This window comes from Lissotriton vulgaris, chromosome 10 (genome assembly GCF_964263255.1).
Source record: "Lissotriton vulgaris chromosome 10, aLisVul1.2, whole genome shotgun sequence".
Classification (NCBI taxonomy): Eukaryota; Metazoa; Chordata; class Amphibia; order Caudata; family Salamandridae; genus Lissotriton; species Lissotriton vulgaris.
In genome coordinates this window covers 260535037-260559513 of record NC_141698.1, presented here as the reverse complement: position 1 = coordinate 260559513, position 24477 = coordinate 260535037, and the positions used below count along the sequence as shown (strand labels likewise).

At 41.8% G+C, this 24477-nt stretch overlaps 1 protein-coding gene across 2 annotated transcripts in view; it reads left to right on the top strand.

The window, feature by feature from the left end:
* The window catches only part of LOC147685081 (uncharacterized), a 277204-nt gene that overhangs the window by 20146 nt on the left and 232581 nt on the right, over window positions 1-24477 (top strand). For both annotated transcript variants that reach the window (XM_086940956.1, XM_086940955.1), the window contains exon 2: window positions 3861-3987. In XM_086940956.1, the coding sequence (XP_086797082.1) occupies window positions 3861-3987 (127 nt within the window). The remainder of the gene's footprint in view (window positions 1-3860; window positions 3988-24477) is intronic.

The following is a 24477-nucleotide window of genomic DNA, read 5'->3' as shown; positions in this document are numbered from 1 at the left end:
CAATAGTTGGGGCCAAAATTGGTGCAGTTTATAGAAATGGCAAGTTGGTGGGATCTTGAGTTTATTTTTCATAAATGACATTGAGTGTACCTCTACAAAATGACAAGCTGATGTCTAAGTCTGGAATAAATTAGTTTAGTTACTAAAAATTATATATGGCTTAGAGTCAAATGAATTGTCATAGAGTAAAGTGGCGAAAAGTGAAGTAGTGTTGTGGAGAGGAATGGCTTGGACAGGAGTGCCATAGAGTGGAGTGGCATAGAGTGTCGCAGAGTGGAGTGTTGTAGAATGGAGTAGGGTGTCATAGAGTGGAGAGAGTGTCATGGTGTACAGTGAAGTGGCGTAGAGTGGAGTAAAGTGGCATAGAGTGTCGATGAGTGGAGTAAAGTGACGTGGATTGGAGTGTCGTAGAGTATAGTGGCATAAAGTGCAATAAAGTGGTGTAGAGTGGGGTAGAATGCTGTAGTATAGAGTTGCGTAGAGTGGAGTGGCGTGGAGTAGTGTTACATTGTGGAGTGATTTTGGATAAAGTCGCATAGAGTGTAGTAGTGCTTCATTTTGGAGTGATGTAGAGTGGAGTGGCATAGAGTGGAGTACAGTGTTGTGGAGTTGCATAAATTGTCATATAGTGGAGTAGAGTTTCGTAGTATGCAGGGTCGCAGAGTGGAGAGGCATCGAATTATGCAGAGTGTAGTGGAGTGACGTACAGTAAAGTGTCATATTGTGGAGTTGAGTGTCACAGAATGGAGTGACAGAGAGCAGTGGCGAACAGTGAAGCAGTGTTGTGAAGAGGAGTGTCGTAGAGTGGCATAGAGTGTTGCAGAAGGAAGTGGCGTAGAGTGTCGTAGAATCGAGTAGAGTGTCATAGAGTGGAGTACAGTGTGGTTGTGTAGAGTGTCATGGAGTGGAGTGGCGTAGAATCAAGTAAAGTACAGTGGAGTGTCATGTAGTAGCATCGAGTGGAGTAAAGGGGCATTGAGTGGTAGAGTGCAATGGAGTGGAATGGCGTAGATGTGAGTAGCGGTATAGCATAGTATCATGAAGCAGAGTGATTAGATAGTCAGAGTGACGCTGAGTGGAGAGGCATAGAGTGTTGTGGAGTGTCATAAAATGGAGTAAGAGGGTGTGGAGTAGCTTAGAGTGGAGTATAGTGTCACAATGCGGAATGCTGCAGGGCAGAATGTTGCACTGCGGAATGTGGGAGAGCAGAGTGGTGAACAGTGTAGTTGTGGCATAGAGTGTTGTGACGTAGAGTGTCATAGAGTGGAGTAGGATGTCATAGAATGGAGTAGAGTGTTATGAGTGGCGTAGAGTGAAGAAAAGTGGTATAGAAGGTCATAGAGTGGAGTACAGTGCAGTAGAGTGGTGTAGGGTGGAGCGGCGTAGAGTGTGGTAGTACTGTGGGGTGGCATAGAGCGGAATACAGTGTTGTGGAGTGGCATAGAGTAAATTAGAGTGTTCCAAAGTGGAGTGTTGTAGAGTGAAAGGAGCGGAGTTGTGTACAGTAAAGTGATATAGAGTGGTGTAGAGTATCGTGGGGTAGAGTGTTGAAGGGTATAGGAGTGTCGTGAAGTGGCATGGGGTAGAGTGGAATAGGGTGTCGTAGAGTAGAGTAGAGTGTTGTTGAGTAGCGTAGAGTGTTGCAGGTTAGAAGAGTGTCGTAGATCAGAGTGTTGTAAAGCAGAGTAGAGTGTCATGGCATACAGTATAGTGGCATAAAATGGAGTTAAGTGATGTGGAGTAGCATAGAGTGGAGTATAGTGTCGTAGTTTGGATTTGCAAAGAGTGAAGTGGTGTAGAGTGAAGTGGCATAGAGTGGACGAAAGTTGCACAGAGTGGAGTGGTTTGGAGTAGAGTGTCATTGAGTGGAGTGGTGAAGAGTGGAGTAGATTGTAGTAGGTTGAAGTGTCATAGGGTGTAGTGTTGTAGTGTAGAGTGGAGTTGTGTAAAGTAGAGAAGAGGTGGAGTGTTGTACAGTAGAGTTGTAGATTGGAGGGGTGTTTAGTTGAGTAAAGTGTCATGTAGCAGAGGGACGAAGAGTGGAATAGAGTGGAGTGGAGTGTTGTTGAGTGGCTTAAAGTGCAGTGAGGTAGAGTGAAGGGATGTAAAGTGTCATGGAGTGGCGGGCATAGATTGGAGAGACGTAGAGTGGCTTGGAGTAGAGTGTTATAGAGTGAAGTGGCGTAGAGTGGAGTATGCATGTTGTGGAACGCATTCCCATTAGCAGCTCATTTTCAAATGAAATTCCCATTGCATGTGCACAGACATACAGTTTTACTGATAAAACCATAAAGTGCGAAACAATAAAGTGTGCAAATCTGCATCACCTAGTGTATGGATTTGTTTTGATTGTATTAAAATATTTGTTTCCATCACACTCAGAATTACAAAAAAGTGCTTAATTTATGCTTTCCTAATTGTGAAATATTCTGAAATATTTGTACAGTTCATTTACTGGCTTTTAAATGTTGTTGTGTGCTAGAAAAAGATAACATCCTACAGCCTTTTTGACCCCCAATACCCTGCAAGATTATCACATAAATCCGTTCACTTGCCAGTCAGAAAAAAGAAAAGTAAACAGCAACCTCCTTCACACAACAGATTCTAACATCTGACCTCTGTGAATGCACAGCAAATGTGACAAGATAAAAACAAAATCTAAAGACTTGTTTATTGCTCATATACTTCTGAACTCTAGCATGGTATTTTGGGGGTGCTTCAGCACCCCCACTGCCCTGCTTCCAGTGTGTATGACATGGGTGTGAAATTGAGGACATTTTAGTTATGCTATTAGTAAAGAGCCCTGATCAAAATAAACAAGCTTGTAGACACAACATTGTTCCGCCAAGGCATGCAAGATTAATGATCATCGTGGCAAAGAGAAGTAGAATCAATCAAGCAGAAAGATGAGACAAGAAACCTCTTCCAAGATATACATCACATTGAGTTATTCCCAAAAAAGGAAAAAATTGTTCCCAGAAAGCAAGCACCCGTGGAGGAATGTAAGTAGCTAGTTAGGGAGGTGGAAACAGGCTATGCAGGAGGGACAAAGACATGGTGGACAGCCTAAAACAAATAAAGCTGGCAAATAGAAAACAAGCAAATGTGAGTCAAAACACCCAAAGCCAATGGTTTTTAGAATGTCCCCAAGAAATCTTTTGCAACCAGACAGCTTTGCTGTTTGTTAGGCTTCAACCTAATGAAAGAAAGTTGAAGATAGAAGTGAAAGGAAATGTTTTAATCTTGTTTTAAGGAAGGCTGTTACTCATTGGAATCTCAACATATGATTTTAATCAATTTCTTTGCTGCATCCTGCCAGAAAATCATTACTCGTTCTTGTGTGGTTTTCATAATTGTTTTTTGAGAAAAGCCTAATGTCAACCACAATACTGATGGGATAGGTAGGGAATGTGCTGCAGATAATGAAGAACTAGACTGTTTTATGAGTACATGATATGTCCCTGGCGGTGAACTAGAGTTGTGATATGTCTGTGAATGAGGCTATATCCCCAGTTCATGTTTTTGTTTAGTGTCTAAGATCTCAATAAATGCATAGTGGGGCTGTGGGTTACGATATAGTTTAAATATGTTAAATGACCACTATTTTAGAGTTCCTTTACTTCTTACACTAATGATGGTCTGTGATGTGCAGTAGTTTGCGGATTTTAAATGGTGACGCATTGGACAAAAACCCATACCATCCCACTCACCCAATGCATAAATATTTTCTACGGAATGCCTAATTGTAGAGCTCCTTTATTCATAAGTACTACTTCTGTCAGAGTTCATTCTCAACCTGCTCTGTAGGGTATACCACTGCTGAGCATTTATTTAGTAACTGAAATCTGCTCTCTCCACAGATGGTGCCTAACTTTGATGACGTCATAGTGCACTTCTCAGAAGATGAATGGAGTGGTTTGGAATTATGGCAGAGGAACCTGTACTTAGAAGTGGCTAAGGAGAACTATGACATGCTGGTTTCACTAGGTAAGGAATACAGCCTTACTGTGCTACCAGATGTGGGTGAGGGAGAGATAAATGCGATGGATTTATAAATCGAATGATCGTTGAAAGGTGTGGAAGACGGAGGCAGAGGGAATAATGGGTTTATTTGGCTGGGCAGGAGATGGTAAGAAAGGTGATGGAGAGATGAAAAGATAGATGAAATTATGCTCCTAGCAAAGTCTGCTTTCTTCCACTTTTTGTTTGTTTAAGATTCTTAGGATTGCTTATAACCACTCCTCATATTGGCATAGATCGACCCAATTGCATATGGTCATTTAAATTATTGAATCTGGCACAATGGTTTTAAGTTAATGCTGTCGGACGACATCTTCTTTGGTCTGCAGGTTACAAATTCAAGTCCACGCAAGATCAGCTTAGCTTTCCATCTTTGGCTGGGAAATTTAGTACCTTTGTATTGGAAGACAGAAGGGGAGGGAGAGGAGGTGTTCCACTTCCCGGGCCTGATGTTAGCTTTATAAACCTCAGGAATGGACAAAGAAAGAAATACGTATATAGAAAGACCCAGTTTGTCTGTAGAGGCCTAAGGCCTACAAATGGGAACCTTGAATTTGCTTACTAGAACTGAAGTGTCTTTAAAGAAACCTCAGTTTTTATTATAGTACTCTTGCGCTATCTGCTTTAGCAACAAATTGATCTGTTCTAGCGCAAGATGTACCTAAAGGAACCACCAGCTTTCAGCACCTCAAATCAAATAGTGCACATATTGACCTTTATTCAGTATATAGAAACCGTGTGTGTCAGCAGACCATTTGTCTGTGGGTGTGAGACAGAGAGAGCGAGAGAGAGAGAGGGATTTTATATTTAAGGGCACATGCCTGTGTGTGCTTTTCTTGGCCGTGAATAAGACTGTTGTAGCTTTGAGTCTACTCCTTAACCCTGATTCCGCCTTTGGAACATAAATCAGCCTATACAAGCCGTGAGTCTCTTTAGAGGAACCTCATGCCTGCTCAGGAACCTGAGCCTGCTGATATCTCAAGCCTCCTTAAAGAAGCCTCAAGAAAGTCAGCCATGGCTATATAAACCTTTAGGGGCAGTTATTTTGTTTCAGCACAATGCAGTGCAGCAAACAAAGCTGCTACTTTGCATTACACTATGGGATGCGGGTATCGCAGAACCATATCTATTAAAATAATGCACTGTTGCGTTCTTCCCCAACGCCTGTGCTCAAACAGGCTCCCCAATTCTAACACTGACAACAAACCGTTCACACTTCAAATAAGCCAGATCTATTGTTTGATAGTGTGGATGGGTAAATGTGGAGTTGTAGTGACTTGCCCAAGAAAAAAATTCTCCCTACTCTTATTTGGGGATAATTCGACTAGACGAATACAAATGTAATGCTAGATGTTTATTTCCAGTAACTTAAGTTTAAAGTATTGTGAAACTATTCCCTAATTTAATATTAGTAATCGACTTTTTTTCATTCAGGCTGGTAATCCTGGTACGGGTGCAAACAAGAGGCTGTACCTGAATCTGTATTACAAAATGGTTGTGAAATTACTGGGACATTACCCGACATGGCACTTTTTATCCTGACAACTTTTACACGGTTAGAACCTATTAAAATTTTGTGGGGAAGAAACACATCATTTTGAGTTTTACATCTTGGAACATCGAAAAAAGAGGTGGGTCTGTTGTGTGTTATCCCACTCTGGGATCAGGAACTCTGAAGAGGAAGGTACTACCATACCGGATAAATCTGATTGTGTGGTATCGTTATTTACCAGGTGTGGTATTACGTGGCAGAATAAGAGGCTTTCCAGAAAGATGGCATACGTTGGCAATGACTAATAATTAATTCACCCTCCCAGCGATGCAAACTTATTACAAAATGAACCCTAACATTTGATAAACTAGGAACTGTTATTGTAAGTTTCCTTATAGGCAATGAAAAAGCCAGTGTGTCTTGTGCAAAAAAGCCCACTTTGTGGCGCAAGAGAGAAATGGCTAGACCCAATTTCAGTAATTATTTTAGGGATAATGTGCAAGACAATATATCATTTCGGCTAATCCCAGACATTGTTTCCCTGTGACTATTTTTCTTTGATAGTTTTAATTTAGTTCAACGATCCAACTGGGTTTTTCTAGGATTTCTTGACTAGGGATAAAATTGTGTGGAAACATTTTGTCTATCATCCCGCAGGTAATGGAGCAGTAGAGCGCTGTAACAGTCATTATTGACAGAATCCGCATGGCGATTGGAAAATACAGGAACTGGGGAACACAAATTAAAAAATTGTTGTTGGCATATAACACTTCTTCTGTGAGGAGATGGTACACTCCATTCAGATTGTTTAGCGGTAGTGACTCCTGCTCAAAGGAGAATGTGGCATGGACGAAACATGAGATTCGGACTAAGTGGTTTTTGGAAAAAGTAAAAGAGAATATCCTTAAAGCACAAATCTTTTATAGGGTACAGCATGATTTTAAACATGGAGTAAAAGAAGTGATGTTGAATGGGGGAGAATGGGTCATGATCAAAGAATCCTATAAGAGAAGTAAAGGTTTCAGGAAAGGTATGGGACCTTTCCAAGTAATGAAATGGTTCACCAATTCATTGAAGGTGGTTTAAGGAAATATGTGGCATTTAGTAAATTGGCTAAATGTGCTAACAATTTTGTAAGTATTGGAAATGATTCGTGTTTGAAAGTAGGCATGGAGTGGTTGATGGATGTTAATAATGGTGATGTGTAATTCTAGTGGTGAGAATTCTACAGACGTTTAGATGACGGATCCACACCATGTAAGTCAGGGATGTTGGAAGAGTTGGTTTGCACACCAGGAACGTCTGGTATTGCGGAAGTGACTCACTTCTCAAGGAAGTCTAGTCCCTATTGGTTCAATCGTACTAATAATAAAACGAATAAAGAAGGGAACTTTACCAAATCCGGCGGAAGGTTCATATTCCAGAAACAAATAATGACTTTGTTGTTGGTATTGTGAGATAAAACTGTCTTATTACCATCTGTTATTTACCATAGTGTTTGGTCATGTGTTATATTGCCTTGAGTTTAGTGAGAGTTACGTTTCAACAGGTTACGTTCCCACTTCCTATTTGTTCATTTTCCTTTAGTTATTTTGTTTGCACATTATTATTTATTCACCTGTTGTCTTTCTGTTCAGAAATATTCTAATCATTTTATGTTTTAATTCTGTGTTTAGGGGAAAGATGTGTTGTGTTGGATTGTACAGTGCCTCCCGTGCTATGTGCTGGATGACGTTCAGGGATTCTAGAACAGAGCACGAAGAGGAAGACGAGAATGTGGTGGTTACGGCGTCTAATTTAACAGACCATTGGCTGGGGTTATTACTTAGGAAGTAAGGTATTCAACTCACCTTGGACCGACTCCTAACCATGTTCTCTGTGTGTTCTTAGAATTGTGATGTCTAACCTGAATAGGCACACACGTTGTAAATAATCTTTTATCAATAAAATCATAGTTCAGCTTTAAACACATTGTTTGGTGTGACGTTTTTAGCATCTTTCCACAGCCTGCTTTAGCTGTGTTACTGAACTCAAATGCAGCTGATCATCCTTGCAGACCACTGGCATATCGGGACCAGTTACTACTTTACACACTGTGCTGTTGAGTTTACAGCATGACTTCGTTGTGACCTAAAGTAGTGCCTATAAGTTAACATGAATGATGCTTTTACGGACCGCGTTTGTCCATAATTTCGGCGGGGCATTATGACGGACAATCTTGAGGGTGTGGCCAATTACAGCCCAGGGCGCCTCTTCTGTCCTAGGCCCGCCCTGACATGCCCAATGTCATGCCCAGGCACTGGGCATTAGGACCCTGGGGTCAAGGGTGTGGGGAAGGAGACACCGGACACCACATCTGGTCAATGGGCAGGGCGGGGCATTAGATGACCAAGGGGACAAGAGGCAGGACGCAGGAAGGAGCTGTACCAAGAAAAGAATAAAGATACCTTATAAGAAGCAAGCGTGTTGTGTAATCCTTGGGGGCCATCACGACACTACAACTGGCGACGAGGGCGACGAACACACGTGTGTGTTGCCTGCCCAGCAACTTTAAACCAGGAGCCCACCCTGGATCGTGTCGTGTGCCGAGCGACGATCGCAGCGAAGCCAGGAGCGCACCCATGTCCACGCCACAGTGAAGAGCAACAACGCGGGAGCCCACCCCGACTGCTGCAGAAGACAGAAGTAAGGTCCTGAAAGTGCGATAAGCGCCGAGTGTGAGCGCGGGTATTGAAGAAATTCGCGACAATCTCTGTGGCCATTTTGAGGACAGGCAGAAAGAGCCAATCAGCGCGCGAGAATACCGAGCGGCCATCTTTAAACCAGGCAATGCTCAGATTGGTCCCGAAGTCTCGCGAGAGTCTCGGCGGCCATCTTGGAAGTCAGGAAAAAGGACCAATAAGAAAACAGAAAGGGCCGGCAGCCATTTTGAGGCCAGGCAAAATCGAAAAAGTTGGAAAAAGTGCCAGAAAAAGCACCAGAAAGGAGGAAAATGGCCCAAATAAAAGGAAAAAAACAACAAAAGAGATAGGAAAGTAGACAATAAAAGACAATAACAATAAGAAGACAAAAATAAATGATAAAAGAAAGGCAAAGAGAGGTAAAGAAAGGCACAAAGAGATGCCAAAAAGACAGTCAATAGAAGAAATAACACAAAAGACTAGTGCAAACAGTGACAGAAAGAAGAAAGCACAAGGGCCACCGAGAGCACAAAGTGAAGAAATGGCAGAGACAAGGAGCGAAAGGCAGAGCGCCCAATATCACAGACCTCTCCCATTCAACCTCTCAGAGCCGCAAGTGGGAATAAGATGGGAGCGATGGGTCAGGAGATTTGAGAGATACATGGAGGCCACTGATGTAACAGAGGCCAAGCAACTAGGCCTGTTCCTCAACTTAGTGGGCGATGAAGTAGATGACCTACTAGTGACCCTACCAGAAGATGAGATCTCGACGTACAAAGACCTAATAAAGTGCCTAACAAACAAATTCGATCCGCAAAGGAACATTGATTTCGAGCGCTACACGTTCACCATAGCATTCCAACACACGGACGAGTGGCTAGATGATTTTGCGACGTGACTAAGGATACTAGTAACGCGCTGCAAGTTCGACAAGCACGACAACGAACAAGCGATTCGCCTGCGCATGATTTAAGGATGCCGTGACACGGACTTCTGTACAAGAATTCTGAAGGAACCAACATCACTGGAGAAGATCCTGTCACTAGCGAGGGCTGAAGCAAGAGCGACAGTACAAGCAAAGCAAAGGGAGCGGGGAAAAGAACGACGAGTTGAACAGGCACACGGCATGACAGAGAGCAACCGCACAAGCAGCTGGAAGAAGGGGCCCAATGAACAAGCGACAAGAAAACAACCTGAATCAACATGCTACAGATGTGGACTTGAGTTCCCACACAGAGGCACGTGCCCAGCATTTGGCCAAACATGCAGGAAATGCAACAGGAGCAACCATTTTTCCATTGTATGCCAAGGGCTGCAGTTTAGAGGTGAAAGAGGAAGACCGGGAAGACCGCGGATGACAACAAGTAGACACATCAGACATGTAGAAACAGCAAACAGAAGTTCCTCAATAGAGTCAGGAGACGAAGAGGAAGAAGAAAAAGTAGAGCGGCACTACCTTATGTCAGACACTGCTGCCATGCCCACAGATGAAGGCAGGACTGAAGAAAGCATCTGCCTCGAGGACAAAAGCACCATAAAGAAGACGGAGTCTGTAACCATAGGCGTGGGACAACACAGAGCACGGTTCGTACTAGACAGCGGCGCAACATGTAACATCATTTGTGTGTCGGAATACGAGAAGATGGAAGTGAAACCAGCACTGAAACTGTCGAAAGTTGAAGTATTCACATGGGGGTCAAGGAAACCAGTGACAAACCTGGGAAAATTCACAGAGAACCTGACGTACAAAAGTCAAACGATAGAAGAAAAGATTCACGTACTGAGAGGTGACATTCCAGCACCGTGCCTGTTAAGCAACGTCACAGCCCAGGTGATGGGCCTGCTCGAAATGACATACAGCATGTCGGAAAAAAAGAGCATCTTGAAGGAATATCCCAAACTACTGCAAGGACTAGGGATGCTAAAGGGGCGCCAAATAACGCTGCACATCGACAAAACAATAAAGCCAGTAGCTCAAAACCACCGGCGAGTGCCAATACACCTGCAACCGCAGGTAGAAGAAGAGATTGAAGCGCTGCTGAAACAGGACATCATAGAACCAGCCGAAGGACCAACGCCCTGGGTGTCGCCAATAGTGGCAGTACCAAAAAAAAACACTTCCAAGATTCGCATCTGTGTGGACATGAGAGTACCGAACACAGCAATTGAACGGGAAAGACACCCCGGGCCTCACCTCGACGATATGATCAGCTACCTGACAGGCACAAGATGCTTCTCCAAATTAGACTTGTGCAAAGGATATCACCAGTTAGAACTCGACCCTCAGTCCAGGTATATCACAACGTTCTCACGGCACCTGGGTCTATTCAGATATAATCATCTGAGTTTTGGTATATCATCCGCTGCCGAAATATTTTAAGAAACAATAAGGCAAGTAATAAGGCCAGTAAAGAATAGTCTAAACTACAGTGACGACATTCTGGTATTCGACAAGTCGGATGAGGAGCATGGCAAGGCACTGCAAGAGGTATGTTCCCAACTAGAGCGGGCAGGGCTCACACTAAATGAAGACAAGTGTGAACTGGGGCGAGATGAATTGGTATTTCTTGGACACATTTTTTCCTAAAAAGGAATGAGGCCAGATCGCAGTAAAGTGGACACATTGAAGAATTCAAGACAGCCAAGCGACGTTGCAGAAGTGAGGTCATTCCTTGGCCTTGCTAGCTACTGTGCACGGTACATAAAAGACTTTGCCACAGTAAGCGCACTGCTGCGAGAACTAACAAAACAGGGCCAGATCTTTGCATGGACAAAGGAATGCAGCAAAGCTTTTGAAGAAATCAGAGAAGCAGTGACAGCAGTAGATCACCTGGCGTACTTTGATCCGCTACTATGCACCGAATTGACGGTGGATGCCAGCCCTGCGGGACTGGGGGCAATACTGGCGCAACACAGACCAGGCAAGGATTCACCAAGGTGTGTAGTGGCCAACAGAAGCAAAAGCCTATCAGACGTTGAGCGAGCGTACTCTCAGCCGGAGAAAGAGAGTCTGCCAGTTGTGTGGACCTGTGAACATTATCACATGTTCATCTATGGAAAACCATTCACGATAATAACAGATCACCAAGCACTAACAACAATCTATGGAAACCCCAATGCAAAAATACCACCCCGGATAGAGGGGTGGGGAATAAGACTAATGGACTACAATTTCAAAATAATACATAAACCTGGAAAGGAACACAACCCGGCAGACTACATGTCAAGACATCCTCTGCCACGTGTGGTTGAGGCAAGGACAATGGCAGAGGAATACCTGAACTTCATACTGAAGCACAACACGCCAGCATCAATAACGATGGCAGAGCTGGAACAAGAGATAAAGCGAGACCCCACCATGCAAGCGATACGGAAAGTGACAAGACAACAAAGGTGGAGACATATCAACAACAACAGCATCCTAGAAGAAGGAGTAATAAAAGAGGAACTGTTGGCATTCAAGAAGATCAATGAAGAGCTCTCAGAGACCCAAAATGGCCTCATGATGAGAGGAACGAGAATAGTGATGCCCCGAACGCTGAGGAGACAGACGATAGAACTGGCGCACGAGTCACACCGAGGGATGGTCGCAACCAAGAAAAGGCTACGAGAAAAAGTGTGGTTCCTGGGACTGGACAGCATGGTTGAGGCGACTGTCCTGCATTGCCACATCTGCCAAGTGACGGGGCAGCCACCCAAGCCGGAGCCGCATCAGATGTCTTAACTAACAAAAGCAGTGTGGACCAAACTGGCAGCAGATTTCTATGGAACCATGGAGACGGGAAACTACCTGCTGGTAATAATAGATGAGTTCTCCCGGTTTCCAATTGTAAGGCAAGTAGCGTCAACGTCAGCAAGTGCAACACTGCCAGTAATGGATGATGTTTTTGCAGCATGGGGCTCGCCCCAAACGATAAAGACTGATAATGGCCCGCCATTCTCAGGAGAAGAGTTCCGGATGTTTATGGAGTACCTAGGAATATGCCATTGGAAAATAACGCCTCTGTGGCCACAAGCGAATGGGATGGCGGAAAGGTTCATGGGAACAATAAAGAAGGCGGTGCAGAGAGCAAAAATAACACAGATATCGATAGGGCAAGCCCTGTGCCAAATACTGAGGGATTACAGTAATACCCCTCACAGCTCCACAGGCCGGTGCCCGGCCGAGCTCGTGCTCGTGCAGGACACTGCTACCCCAGATGGAAGCGATGACAAGTGTGGAGCGAAGCAACATAGCTGCCAAAGATGAAGAGGCAAAAGCAAAAATGAAGGCATACGCAGATCAAAGGAGGCATGCTACCAAAGCAAAACTAAAAGAAGGGGACACAGTGGTCGTGCGGCAAAGACAGCAGAGGAAGTCGGACAGTGCGTTCTCGAAGGACCCACTGACGGTGACGGAGGTGAAAGGACCTATGATAACAGCATCAGCAGGGCGGTATCACATCACCAGAAACAGATCGATTTCAAAGAATTGAAAACAAAAGAAGAACAGCCGGAGGCAGTCAAGGAGGAAGAAAATGTGCCGGTGGACAACCGAGAAACCAGGCCGAGCAGAGCATGCAAGAAACCACAGAGACTAATTGAAGAGATGTAATGTGACGAGGGCCTGTGAGGATCTCTCTCTCTCTCTCTCTCTTTCTCTCTTTCTCTCTTTTTCTCTATCTCTCTCTCTTTCTCTCTCTCTCTCTCTCTTTCTCTCTTTCTCTTTCTCTCTTTCTCTTTTTCTCTTTCTCTCTCTCTCTCTCTTTCTCTCTCTCTTTCTCTCTTTCTCTCTCTTTCTCTATCTCTTTCTCTCTATCTCTCTATCTCTCTCTATCTCTCTCTATCTTTCTCTCTCTCTATCTTTCTCTCTCTCTCTATCTCTCTCTCTCTCTATCGCTCTCTCTCTCTTTCTCTCTCTCTACCTCTCTCTCTCTTTCTCTCTCTCTCTGTCTCTCTCCCTCTTTTTCTCTCTCTCTCTTTTTGTCTCTCTCTCTCTCTCTCTTTTTCTTTCTTTCTCTCTCTCTCTCTCTCTCTCTCTTTCAGCACTCATCGACCAGTGACCACAGGCCGCGTCACAGAAAATGTTTGTTTGCAACAAAGGGGGAGATGTCATGCCCAGGGCAGTGGGCATTAGGACCCTGGGGTCAAGGGTGTGGGGAAGGAGACACCGGACACCACATCTAGTCAAAGGGCATGGCGGGGCAGTAGATGACCAAGGGGACAAGAGGCAGGACGCAGGAAGGAGCTGTACCAGGAAAAGAATAAAGATACCTTAGAAGAAGCATGAGTGTTGTGTAATCCTTGGGGGCCATCACAACACTACACCCACTGTGGGCAGTGAGGTCTGCTACCCGCACCCTGCACCGAGGCTCAACCTTAGATTTGTCTCTCGCTGACCACTGAACATTCCAAGGAGACCTGCACCTAGTGAAGCTGAGGGAACCGCATGACTGCATCTCTTGCCCGTCTCTGTTAGCGCATATTTAATTATATCTGCAGCCACAGGGGAGCAAGTGGAGTGTGAGGGGGTGACTACAGCTACCCATGATAAAAATCTATGCATGCAGTCCAGTATTTTGTATGCAAGTTCCAATGTATGTCACTCTCTGCCCTGTCCGATTCTTCCCTCTAAATCATCGTTAGACGAAAATGTGTTATTTCAGACCGCTTCTTATGTCTGTATTATAACTTAATTTCCTATCATCAGGGAGAGAACGATAAGTGAAAAGCACAACAATCAACTAAAAGGTACAAACTTTTGTTTATTATTAAGTATATATACTCTCAGAATAAAAACATAAAATTACTGACATATAATAAAATAACACTTATGACCTATTCTAAGGCATCAACACAATACAACATTACAAATGACATCATTAATTCTAAATTCATAAAACAGTGGCGGACAGTACTAGTCCTCTTCTCGACGCGCGTTTCGGCGTTTTTCACTGGAACGCCTTCTTCAGGAGCCACATATACAATCTGAAAAACATATATAGCAATTCAAATTCCCTTTCGAGGTGAGTTATATTAGCCTTTCAACCAATACCTCAGATACCATTGCATGCAAACATATAGTTTTAACAGCTTTACATATCGCAAACTCCCTACTTATGTAGCCAGCTATAAGGCTACATAAGGTACAAAACTTTTTAGATGTTACACTTGAGCAGTAGTGTAGTATATATACCCCGCTACCTCTATTACATTTATAACTTCAGGAGCTTGGTTGGCCTGAGTTTTATTGTTATTGATGAACAATTGGAAAGCATATATATATATATATGCAGGTGTTTTATCTTAACTGAGCAATGAACAGAAAGTGTCCTAGGCTTAGTTCCTTATAATCTAGAGGTATTATAAAAGTAGCCTATGTAATTCCATAACCAAAAGCTGGGCAGCATCTGTAGGACCCCTAAATTAATCAGCAATGTGTCCCCATTCTTACCTAAATCGGCAGTTGTTTTTATTAGCCGCATCGGGCAGTAGCTGGTGGTATAACGTTATTTTCTTTTTTATGGAGAGTCTGTTTTAAAACTGCAAATGTAAAAGTAAGAGGAACCCACATTTACTTTGTGCTGCTGTTATTATTAACGATTCTAGTTTGTTAAATATTTACTTCACCAAAAACTTGTAATTAAACCAGAAGCCTTCTTAGAGCTGTATTTACATCTAAAATAAACTCGAGTATTTTAACATGCAAAAAATGCACTTACATGAATGGTGTAAAATCTAATGTATTATGGTCAGATGGCCAGGAACAGCAGTCGGTATGTCTGCTCTCTTAACGTAGTAATACAATTTCTGAGAAGTGAAACGAAAGTGCAAAAAATGTATCACTCCAAGGTATCAGAGTTCGCTCGGAAAATGCGTTAGGATAAGACATGAAAGTATAGCGGTGTTGGTCGCTTACCGATAGATAAAAATGCATTCAGCGTGGTAAAACGACCAGGGACTGCAGTTGATATATCTGTTCCCTTCGTGTTATCCCACAATACTGAGGGGTAAAGGGAAAATACAATGGAGACTTCATTATAAGAGACCGAGCTGTAGTAAACGGAATGCGCACAATGCGAGTTAACGGAAGGCGGCGGTTTTGGTCGCTTACCGATATTAAAACAGGATTTTGCATATTCAGATCACCTCGGATAGCGGCGTAAATATACGTTCCCTTGCTGTAGTATTGTAAAGCTGGAGAGTAAAGATACAATACAATATACCATTATTACGTAGACTCAAACCACAGAACCTACGTAACATTGTAGTGGATTAGCAACGGGTAACGGGGCTGCATGCTTACCGAAGATTAAAATCAGCTCTGCTTGTGCATCAACCCGCGGGCGTCACGATTGATAAATCCAGTGGCGTCCCGCAGCCGTTGGGAAAGGAAATCAATTTCCCAGTCAGACTTCCTTCCTTTTAAAACGGACATGACTCGATCATCTATATGAGGTGATTGGTTGTCCAAGTTTACCGCGTCACGAAGGGTAGTCTCCGAAGGATATAAACGACGGACTACATTAGTGCGAGTGAGTTACTGATGAATTTAAATATCAAAAGCAGACTCATTCTCGCCAGTAACAATGTTGCAAGTCGAGTAATGGTGTCAAATAGCCGAAATGGATTTCATATCGCAAGCAACAAAGTTGCTTTATAAGAGAAATGGTGCCAGATATCAAAAACATGAATTAATATCATAAGTAGCATTGTTGCATTGCGATGTTTATGCAAGAAAAACGGGTTATTTATTAAGCAGGTAGGAAATAACCTTTGCGAAACCGAGAGTCATTAGAATTTAATAAGTTTTGTAAAGCGGACTCATTCTCGCCAGTAACAATGTTGCAAGTAGAGTAATGGTGTCAAATAGCCGAAATGGATTTCATATCGCAAAGTTGCTTTATAAGGGAAATGATGCCAGATATCAAAAACATGAATTAATATCTTAAGTAACAGTGTTGCATTGCGATGTTTATGCAAGAAAATCGGGTTATTTATTAAGCAGGTAGGAAATAACCTTTGCAAAACCGAGAGTCATTAAAATTAATAGGTTTTGTAAAGCCTATTTGTATGTAAGGTGTGAACAGGATTACCCAGGACTTTTTAAATATTTGCAATCCTGTTATTTACATACTAATCGCCGAACCCTTTGCAGCATATTATGACAGCACCTACCTTAAAGACAGATGGCATTCTCCCAAGGGATCTCGTTGTTTAGCCCCTTTCTATGGGTGTCAAGGGAAAAAATCCAAAAGACTTCTCGTTTTTTTCTAATGGCGCATCCCCCCTTGCTGTCTGGGGTCATGATCTTCTCTAGGATGCGCCAATGTATGTCTTCTGGTTTATGGTTCAAATCCAAAAAGTGCTTCACTAATGGTGCATTTAGTTTTTGGGTTTTAACCTCTTGGCTGCTAGGCGTTTTCCCGCTGTGTGCTGGAAAATGCCATTTTAGTGGCACTATGACGAGCTCAGCTCGTCATCAGCACACGACACCCGTGGGTGATGACGAGCTGAGCTCGTCATCAGCATCGAAAGGGTTAATGGCAGATCTATGCTCGGTAAGGCGCGTCTGGATCGACCTGCACGTCTCACCGACGTAGCCCATACCGCACGGGCAACTAATGAAATAAACCACATTAGTGGTTTTACAATTCCATAAGTCATGTGCCTTAAATGTGATGCCATTATGGTTGAACGTTTCGCCACCTAAAATGTTTTTGCAGGATTTGCAGGAGGAGCATGGAACAGTGCCCCGTACCGGTAAATTAGTTAAAAGTGATCTTTGTGTTTGATCACCATTCTGTTGTTTAGAATTGAATTTAGAGTGAACTATCTTGTCTTTTAGGTTCCGGTTTCTCCTGTGCGCAAACAGAGGTTTGGACAGAGTGGAGGTGGAAGAGGGATTGCAATTCAGGATATGCCAGTTGGTATTAATTACTTGCCTGATCCGTTCATTCATGGTCGAATGAGTTGTTACACATACAATTCGATCATTCTCTTCTTTCTCTTTAGGGGTGAGTAACGCATCGCGGTCAAAAAATCTTGCTCGTTTGTATGAATTCCTTATTAATCTATGCGGGTATCCGCGTTCACAGAATTTAGTGCGCATAATTGCAGCTTGTCTGTCGTAGTCTTGTAAATTCGTGCAATTCCTGCGGACCCTAAGGAATTGTGAGAACGGAATGCTCTCTCTTTGGCATTTTGGATGAAAACTACTAAAATGTAGTAGAGTGTTTCGTGCTGTTTTTTTCACGAAAAGATCCACTTCTAATTTATCAACATTAACTCTAATGAGGAGATCCAAAAATTCTACTTGATTCTCACTATAATGTGCAGTAAATCTCAGATTGCCATCTGTTAAATTGATCCACTCTAAGAACTCGAGAAGTGTTTCTTTCCCATTGGTCCAGATAAAAAAGATGTCATCGATATATCTGGACCAATCGGAAATTGATTCGAAAAAAGGTGCCACTTCGTTGTATATGAAGCGTTCTTCAAACCTTGACATATATATGTTCGCTATCGATGGGGCAACTGAAGCACCCATGCTGACGCCTTTCAGTTGGCGGTAGATGTTCTCACCGAATTCAAAAAAATTGTCTGTTAAAACTATGAAAAGGCAATCTATTAGGAATTTTTTGGGGCAGGTGATATTATGTTTCTCTATGAACCAATCTGTGGCCCTAATGGCTTCATCAATGGGAATATTGCTGTAGAGGGATTCTATGTCCAGGGTTACAAGGATATCCCTCCCTGGCATGATATTCAAATTTTCAACTGTGTTAATCATGTGACAGGTATCTTTAACGTAAGATTTAATTTTTGAAATATGGGGTCGTAAAAAATAGTCTACAAATTTGGATAATGGTTCTGTTGGGGTACCTATGGTGGACACTATTGGTCTATAAGGGGGGTTTGTTGAGTTCTTATGAATCTTGGGTAGACCATAGATACAGGCAGTTTTAAATGTATTAGCATTCAAAAATTCATGATCTTTGACGCTGATTTCGCCATCTGATAATGCTTCATCAGTCAGAGTCCTGATTTTCTTGATAGTAGTATGGATTGGATTGCATTTAATCTGGGAATAGGTAGTACTGTCACTTAACATTCTTTTCATGTTGTGTTCATAGTCGTTTGAGTTAAGTACCACAATGCCTCCTCCTTTATCTGCACTTTTGATTGTTAGTTCTTTGTTTACAGATAGGTCTTTAAGAGCACGAGATTCGTTTACAGTAAGGTTGTATTTGGGTTTAGGTATATATTTTAACGTTTTCTCTAGTTTTTTCATTACAACCAGCTCGAAAGCTGCAACTTCTGGTCCCAACTGATCCAACCCAGGTGTAAAAGTGGAGGGTAGAGAGATTGCAGTCTGTTTGTTTGTTGCAAGGTTGTCTACATCAACCGCTTTATTTGCAAAAAAAAATTTTAGTCTAATTTTCCTAAAAAGGGCAATTATGTCTTTGTGTAGCTCGAAAATATTAACAAATGAATGGGGAACAAAAGATAGTCCCTTCGATAATATAGTTTCACTGTAGCTGTCAAGCTCTTTTGAGGACAGGTTGAAGATAGGGATTATATCCCCTGTCCCCAATATTGTCTGTTGCGAGTTTCCCTGATAAACTGCGGCTCTTGTTGCTGATGTTGTTGGTGCTGAATTTGTTGGTGTGTAGTTTGTTGTTGATGTTGGTTCTGATGAAAATTCCCTCGGGTTTGTCCCTGATTCTGAAATCTTACCCTGGGGCGACCCCGGCGAGGCCCCCTGTTTGATAAAAAAGGGCGTCGCTGTGGTCTGGAGTTTGGGTATGTGTTAAAACCACCATCTGATTCATAGTAGGTGTTGCTAGTGCCTTCACCTTCTGAATCTGACGAGTCAGTAAAGTTGTTGATTCTTTGTTGTACGTTTCAAAACTCATCAGTATAATGATTCTGTTGATAAAAATCTTTATGTAAGAAGGGATAAGCAACTTCTTCTGAATAGAATCTTTTATCTTTATTCAGTTTGTCTGTCTTTCGTTTATTTAGATAGTTGCTGAACGATTCTAAATCTTTATTATATTCCTCTATTTTTTTGATGGCGTCCTCAACTCCAGTCATTTGTTTTAATTTCTCTTCTAATTCATCTATCTCTTTTTTTATTTCTAAGGCTAGTTCCTTTGATGTTGCTACAATTAATATCATCAGATCTCGAGAGCAACGGTTTGCTATTTGACTCCATTTTTCTAAAAATGGTCTATGGTGCACAAAGAGACCCGGTATATTACGTACACGTAGCCCATTTGGGATAATTCCTGTTTTCAAGTATGCCAACATGAACTCCCCATGGGCCTCCATGCGGATGAGTTTCTTTTTCAGATCTACTAGCTTCTTACCTTCGTCTTGGCCTCTACTAGACATATTGGTGTTAGTGGTCGGAATCGTTGTACCTACTAAAGTTTCGAATTCTTCATCGGTAAATCCGAAAGTTTTCATATTGGCCATGACTCTAGGGAGTGGATGAAAAAGTCGGGGAGAAGGAATTTACTACACACTGCTCAAATATATTACAATCAATGACAGTCAACTAAATTGAAAAAGTGAAGCCCTGCACAGACAAGCTGTGGGAAAATTGGTGTGAATAACAAGGACCCCCTGTTTTGGCAACTGAATATGTTTGACAGGGAAAATTAGACAATGAAAAAAGGCACAAAATATAATATCATCAGGGAGAGAACGATAAGTGAAAAGCACAACAATCAATTAAAAGGTACAACATTTTGTTTATTATTAAGTATATATACTCTCAGAATAAAAACATAAAATTACTGACATATAATAAAATAACACTTATGACCTATTCTAAGGCATCAACACAATACAACATTACAAATGACATCATTAATTCTAAATTCATAAAACAGTGGCGGACAGTACTAGTCCTCTTCTCGACGCGCGTTTCGGCGTTTTTCACTGGAACGCCTTCTTCAGGAGCCACATATACAATCTGAAAAACATATATAGCAATTCAAATTCCCTTTCGAGGTGAGTTATATTAGCCTTTCAACCAATACCTCAGATACCATTGCATGCAAACATATAGTTTTAACAGCTTTACATATCGCAAACTCCCTACTTATGTAGCCAGCTATAAGGCTACATAAGGTACAAAACTTTTTAGATGTTACACTTGAGCAGTAGTGTAGTATATATACCCCGCTACCTCTATTACATTTATAACTTCAGGAGCTTGGTTGGCCTGAGTTTTATTGTTATTGATGAACAATTGGAAAGCATATATATATATATATGCAGGTGTTTTATCTTAACTGAGCAATGAACAGAAAGTGTCCTAGGCTTAGTTCCTTATAATCTAGAGGTATTATAAAAGTAGCCTATGTAATTCCATAACCAAAAGCTGGGCAGCATCTGTAGGACCCCTAAATTAATCAGCAATGTGTCCCCATTCTTACCTAAATCGGCAGTTGTTTTTATTAGCCGCATCGGGCAGTAGCTGGTGGTATAACGTTATTTTCTTTTTTATGGAGAGTCTGTTTTAAAACTGCAAATGTAAAAGTAAGAGGAACCCACATTTACTTTGTGCTGCTGTTCTTATTAACGATTCTAGTTTGTTAAATATTTACTTCACCAAAAACTTGTAATTAAACCAGAAGCCTTCTTAGAGCTGTATTTACATCTAAAATAAACTCGAGTATTTTAACATGCAAAAAATGCACTTACATGAATGGTGTAAAATCTAATGTATTATGGTCAGATGGCCAGGAACAGCAGTCGGTATGTCTGCTCTCTTAACGTAGTTATACAATTTCTGAGAAGTGAAACGAAAGTGCAAAAAATGTATCACTCCAAGGTATCAGAGTTCGCTCGGAAAATGCGTTAGGATAAGACATGAAAGTATAGCGGTGTTGGTCGCTTACCGATAGATAAAAATGCATTCAGCGTGGTAAAACGACCAGGGACTGCAGTTGATATATCTGTTCCCTTCGTGTTATCCCACAATACTGAGGGGTAAAGGGAAAATACAATGGAGACTTCATTATAAGAGACCGAGCTGTAGTAAACGGAATGCGCACAATGCGAGTTAACGGAAGGCGGCGGTTTTGGTCGCTTACCGATATTAAAACAGGATTTTGCATATTCAGATCACCTCGGATAGCGGCGTAAATATACGTTCCCTTGCTGTAGTATTGTAAAGCTGGAGAGTAAAGATACAATACAATATACCATTATTACGTAGACTCAAACCACAGAACCTACGTAACATTGTAGTGGATTAGCAACGGGTAACGGGGCTGCATGCTTACCGAAGATTAAAATCAGCTCTGCTTGTGCATCAACCCGCGGGCGTCACGATTGATAAATCCAGTGGCGTCCCGCAGCCGTTGGGAAAGGAAATCAATTTCCCAGTCAGACTTCCTTCCTTTTAAAACGGACATGACTCGATCATCTATATGAGGTGATTGGTTGTCCAAGTTTACCGCGTCACGAAGGGTAGTCTCCGAAGGATATAAACGACGGACTACATTAGTGCGAGTGAGTTACTGATGAATTTAAATATCAAAAGCAGACTCATTCTCGCCAGTAACAATGTTGCAAGTCGAGTAATGGTGTCAAATAGCCGAAATGGATTTCATATCGCAAGCAACAAAGTTGCTTTATAAGAGAAATGGTGCCAGATATCAAAAACATGAATTAATATCATAAGTAGCATTGTTGCATTGCGATGTTTATGCAAGAAAAACGGGTTATTTATTAAGCAGGTAGGAAATAACCTTTGCGAAACCGAGAGTCATTAGAATTTAATAAGTTTTGTAAAGCGGACTCATTCTCGCCAGTAACAATGTTGCAAGTAGAGTAATGGTGTCAAATAGCCGAAATGGATTTCATATCGCAAAGTTGCTTTATAAGGGAAATGATGCCAGATATCAAAAACATGAATTAATATCTTAAGTAACAGTGTTGCATTGCGATGTTTATGCAAGAAAATCGGGTTATTTATTAAGCAGGTAGGAAATAACCTTTGCAAAACCGAGAGTCATTAAAATTAATAGGTTTTGTAAAGCCTATTTGTATGTAAGGTGTGAACAGGATTACCCAGGACTTTTTAAATATTTGCAATCCTGTTATTTACATACTAATCGCCGAACCCTTTGCAGCATATTATGACAGCACTTCCAGGGTGGCACTACTACCTTAAAGACAGATGGCATTCTCCCAAGGGATCTCGTTGTTTAGCCCCTTTCTATGGGTGTCAAGGGAAAAAATCCAAAAGACTTCTCGTTTTTTTCTAATGGCGCATCCCCCCTTGCTGTCTGGGGTCATGATCTTCTCTAGGATGCGCCAATGTATGTCTTCTGGTTTATGGTTCAAATCCAAAAAGTGCTTCACTAATGGTGCATTTAGTTTTTGGGTTTTAACCTCTTGGCTGCTAGGCGTTTTCCCGCTGTGTGCTGGAAAATGCCATTTTAGTGGCACTATGACGAGCTCAGCTCGTCATCAGCACACGACACCCGTGGGTGATGACGAGCTGAGCTCGTCATCAGCATCGAAAGGGTTAATGGCAGATCTATGCTCGGTAAGGCGCGTCTGGATCGACCTGCACGTCTCACCGACGTAGCCCATACCGCACGGGCAACTAATGAAATAAACCACATTAGTGGTTTTACAATTCCATAAGTCATGTGCCTTAAATGTGATGCCATTATGGTTGAACGTTTCGCCACCTAAAATGTTTTTGCAGGATTTGCAGGAGGAGCATGGAACAGTGCCCCGTACCGGTAAATTAGTTAAAAGTGATCTTTGTGTTTGATCACCATTCTGTTGTTTAGAATTGAATTTAGAGTGAACTATCTTGTCTTTTAGGTTCCGGTTTCTCCTGTGCGCAAACAGAGGTTTGGACAGAGTGGAGGTGGAAGAGGGATTGCAATTCAGGATATGCCAGTTGGTATTAATTACTTGCCTGATCCGTTCATTCATGGTCGAATGAGTTGTTACACATACAATTCGATCATTCTCTTCTTTCTCTTTAGGGGTGAGTAACGCATCGCGGTCAAAAAATCTTGCTCGTTTGTATGAATTCCTTATTAATCTATGCGGGTATCCGCGTTCACAGAATTTAGTGCGCATAATTGCAGCTTGTCTGTCGTAGTCTTGTAAATTCGTGCAATTCCTGCGGACCCTAAGGAATTGTGAGAACGGAATGCTCTCTCTTTGGCATTTTGGATGAAAACTACTAAAATGTAGTAGAGTGTTTCGTGCTGTTTTTTTCACGAAAAGATCCACTTCTAATTTATCAACATTAACTCTGAGGAGATCCAAAAATTCTACTTGATTCTCACTATAATGTGCAGTAAATCTCAGATTGCCATCTGTTAAATTGATCCACTCTAAGAACTCGAGAAGTGTTTCTTTCCCATTGGTCCAGATAAAAAAGATGTCATCAATATATCTGGACCAATCGGAAATTGATTCGAAAAAAGGTGCCACTTCGTTGTATATGAAGCGTTCTTCAAACCTTGACATATATATGTTCGCTATCGATGGGGCAACTGAAGCACCCATGCTGACGCCTTTCAGTTGGCGGTAGATGTTCTCACCGAATTCAAAAAAATTGTCTGTTAAAACTATGAAAAGGCAATCTATTAGGAATTTTTTGGGGCAGGTGATATTATGTTTCTCTATGAACCAATCTGTGGCCCTAATGGCTTCATCAATGGGAATATTGCTGTAGAGGGATTCTATGTCCAGGGTTACAAGGATATCCCTCCCTGGCATGATATTCAAATTTTCAACTGTGTTAATCATGTGACAGGTATCTTTAACGTAAGATTTAATTTTTGAAATATGGGGTCGTAAAAAATAGTCTACAAATTTGGATAATGGTTCTGTTGGGGTACCTATGGTGGACACTATTGGTCTATAAGGGGGGTTTGTTGAGTTCTTATGAATCTTGGGTAGACCATAGATACAGGCAGTTTTAAATGTATTAGCATTCAAAAATTCATGATCTTTGACGCTGATTTCGCCATCTGATAATGCTTCATCAGTCAGAGTCCTGATTTTCTTGATAGTAGTATGGATTGGATTGCATTTAATCTGGGAATAGGTAGTACTGTCACTTAACATTCTTTTCATGTTGTGTTCATAGTCGTTTGAGTTAAGTACCACAATGCCTCCTCCTTTATCTGCACTTTTGATTGTTAGTTCTTTGTTTACAGATAGGTCTTTAAGAGCACGAGATTCGTTTACAGTAAGGTTGTATTTGGGTTTAGGTATATATTTTAACGTTTTCTCTAGTTTTTTCAT